We start from the raw sequence: 2,751 nt of genomic DNA on the forward strand, positions 1-2,751 counted from the left end.
CGGGGACAGGAAGTGAGACCAGCGGCTCCCAACACCGGCTCGCGGGGCGGCAGGTCCCGGCGCCTTCCAAAACGAGGAGCAGTCCTGGAAAGAACAAAGCGTCCAGTGCCGTGCGAAAAACGGCGCACGTAATTCGACTTACAGTTTTTCTCCGTCTTCTGCAAAACATAGAAACAGCATTTTTCAAATGGAAGGGGTGAGAACAGCTGGGCCTGAGACCCCTCCCTGACTCATGGCCACTGCCCTGCGCCCACGCCCCCGGACGTGCGGGTGGCTCTCCGCACGCGGGGAGGGTCCCTGCCTCCAGGTGGCGTGGGGTCCCCGGGGCACCTGATGACCGCGGCCACAGGGATGAAGCCCCAGCCCGAGACAGAGGCTCCGGGTTTCTCGTGCGCGATGCCCCCAGAGAGCGTGCCGTACTGGCCTCCACGTCAGAGTCAGGGTTTCTCCTCAATCGTGCAATTTCTTCAGATCTGGCGGCCCTGGGGTTGGGTCAACGGCTCAGCCTCCTTGATCCTCGAGTTAAATGGGGTCTGTGTGTCTGTCTGGGTCTGTCTGTCTGTTATCTATCTACCTACCTACTTACCTACCCGTCATCTGCCTGCCTACCATCTCTGTCACCTGTCTGTCTACCTATTACCTATCATCGAGTATGTCACCTGTCTGGTCGCCTTGCACAGAAACACACGCCCCACACGTCTTACACACAATCGCCTCTCGAAGCGTAGGGCGCGTTAAAACGCCCCGCGGCGTTGGCGCCCATGCGAAACGTGGCCGCGGCTGGGTAGGAGTGCGCGTCCCCCTCCCGCGGGCTTGTCCCCCGAGGCGAGGCGAGGCTCGTTAAGGACATCTGTCCTGATGCTTCCGCCCTCAGCACAGTGCCCGGCGAGCGAGGTCCGCACGGAGTCCTCCGGGGTGATCCTCAGCCCGGGCTTCCCCGGCAACTACTTCAACTCGCAGACGTGCTCCTGGAGCGTCCGCGTGGACCCCGGCCACAGCATCACCGTCTTCGTGGACATGTTCCAGAGCGAAAAGCAGTTTGACGCGCTGGAGGTATTTGACGGTGAGTTTCTCTAACCTTCGCTTACCTACAGCGGCCCGTTGCAGCGTAGGGCGCACCCCCGTGTGAGGTTTTTGTGACGCAGACTCGAATGTATTTGGGGCTAAATTATATCCGCCCCAAGCAGACGTCGACTCACGCGTGAACCTGTGCGGTCTCGGAGATCAGGAGGTCTGCGACCCTTCATTGGCGAGGACATGTGTGACACGCTCTGAGCCTGGGCCGAACGCGCGTTACCCGTTCTGTGAGGTTTTAACGGGGGGGGGTTTAGAGCGGATGATCGCAAACAGCTGATTCGGAAGATGTTTGGGAAACTTAGGATCCAGGAAATAGAGGCCTAAAGACACTCACTTCCATCAATCTGAATGGTTGTTTCACTAGAAGGACGTGAACGCGATGGCTCACAGAGATTTCTAAACCATAGCTGTGACAGGAGCCCTTAATGACAGTTAAAGAGACTCTGACGCATTTTTATACGATTCTAACAAATCTCTCTAATATGAGGATTCTGTGCTTAAAATTAGAGTATGGTGGAATTATCAATTTGAAACGGGACCGACGTTGATATTTTTCTTCGTCACAGCCCAGAAAATCAGACCAGGACACGAAAACGGCCGTATGTGATAACAGGGTTTTCACGTCTTTTGACAGGTCTGTCGAGTTCAGATAAATAACAATCAGTTCAGTGAAACAAATAATTGCTGTGATTGATTCGGTGTGGGCTAGGATGGCTTTACCGGCTGCCGAATCGTAGGAGCCAGACTGCTCAGGGACACACAGGGCACGAAGATGAGCTGCTAAGTCGGAGATGAAGTTTTCGGTCACGCTCGCAGAAGCAGGGGGCTGGCGAAGTGTTTCCACTTTCAGAATGTTTTTAAGGGCACGGTCTCCCCGTACCTGGCTTTTCACATACCCGCAGACGACGGCGCCCCGAAACGTTCCATGAAAACTTCCAGAAATAAACAGTTTGTGAGTTTCAAACCGCGCTCTGTTCTGAGCGGCGTGACGAAGCCTCACACGGTCCCACGCAGCCTGCCAGGGACACGACGCAGCCCCCTGCCCGGCATCGCCACGCCGCAGACGCTCCCCGCCCCAACGTCGCGGGGCCGCCTCAGTGACCGCACCCCACGTCCCAGTCTCCCAGAGCTCGTGCTCCAGGCGCCCCAATGTCACTGAGCGGTGGCCTCTAAGCCCACGAGGAGCGACGCTGGCCACTCGGCCATGCCAGCGGGAAGCGTAAAGTGCTCCCTGTCAGTGGAAAGGTGTCTGTGTGTGCGCGCGTGCATGTGTGTGTGTGCGTGTGTGTGTGTGTGTCTGCGTATGTGTGCGTGTGTGTGTGTGCATGCGCATGTGTGTGTGCATGGGTGTGTCTGTGTGTGTGCGTATCTGTGTGCATGGGTGTGTGTGTGAGTGCATGTGTGCATGCACGTGTGTGTCTGTGTGTGTGAGTGTGTGTGTGCATGTGTGTGTCTGTGTGCGTGAGTGTGTGTGTGCATGTGTGAGTGAGTGGGTGTGTATAGAGGAAAAACGCGGTTTAGCCATCGTTTGGGACTACCCACGGTCCCAGGCATCCACAGGGAGGAGGAGTCTTGGGACATGTCCTCCCTCAGATGGGGGGTGACTGTACGCTGTCACAGACACATACTGTAGAAGTCACTCCCCCTTACTCTTTAGGATGAGAGAAGTAATTA

At 56.5% G+C, this 2,751-nt stretch overlaps 1 protein-coding gene across 1 annotated transcript in view; it reads left to right on the top strand.

Moving 5' to 3' along the window:
- LOC105306913 (CUB and sushi domain-containing protein 1-like) overlaps positions 1 to 2,751 on the top strand; it is a 185,200-nt gene that overhangs the window by 99,293 nt on the left and 83,156 nt on the right. Inside the window, exon 24 of the mRNA XM_023524454.1 lies at positions 875 to 1,063. Coding sequence (XP_023380222.1) covers positions 875 to 1,063 — 189 coding nt within the window. The remainder of the gene's footprint in view (positions 1 to 874; positions 1,064 to 2,751) is intronic.

Source organism: Pteropus vampyrus, unplaced genomic scaffold, assembly GCF_000151845.1.
Source record: "Pteropus vampyrus isolate Shadow unplaced genomic scaffold, Pvam_2.0 Scaffold464, whole genome shotgun sequence".
NCBI lineage: Eukaryota > Metazoa > Chordata > Mammalia > Chiroptera > Pteropodidae > Pteropus > Pteropus vampyrus.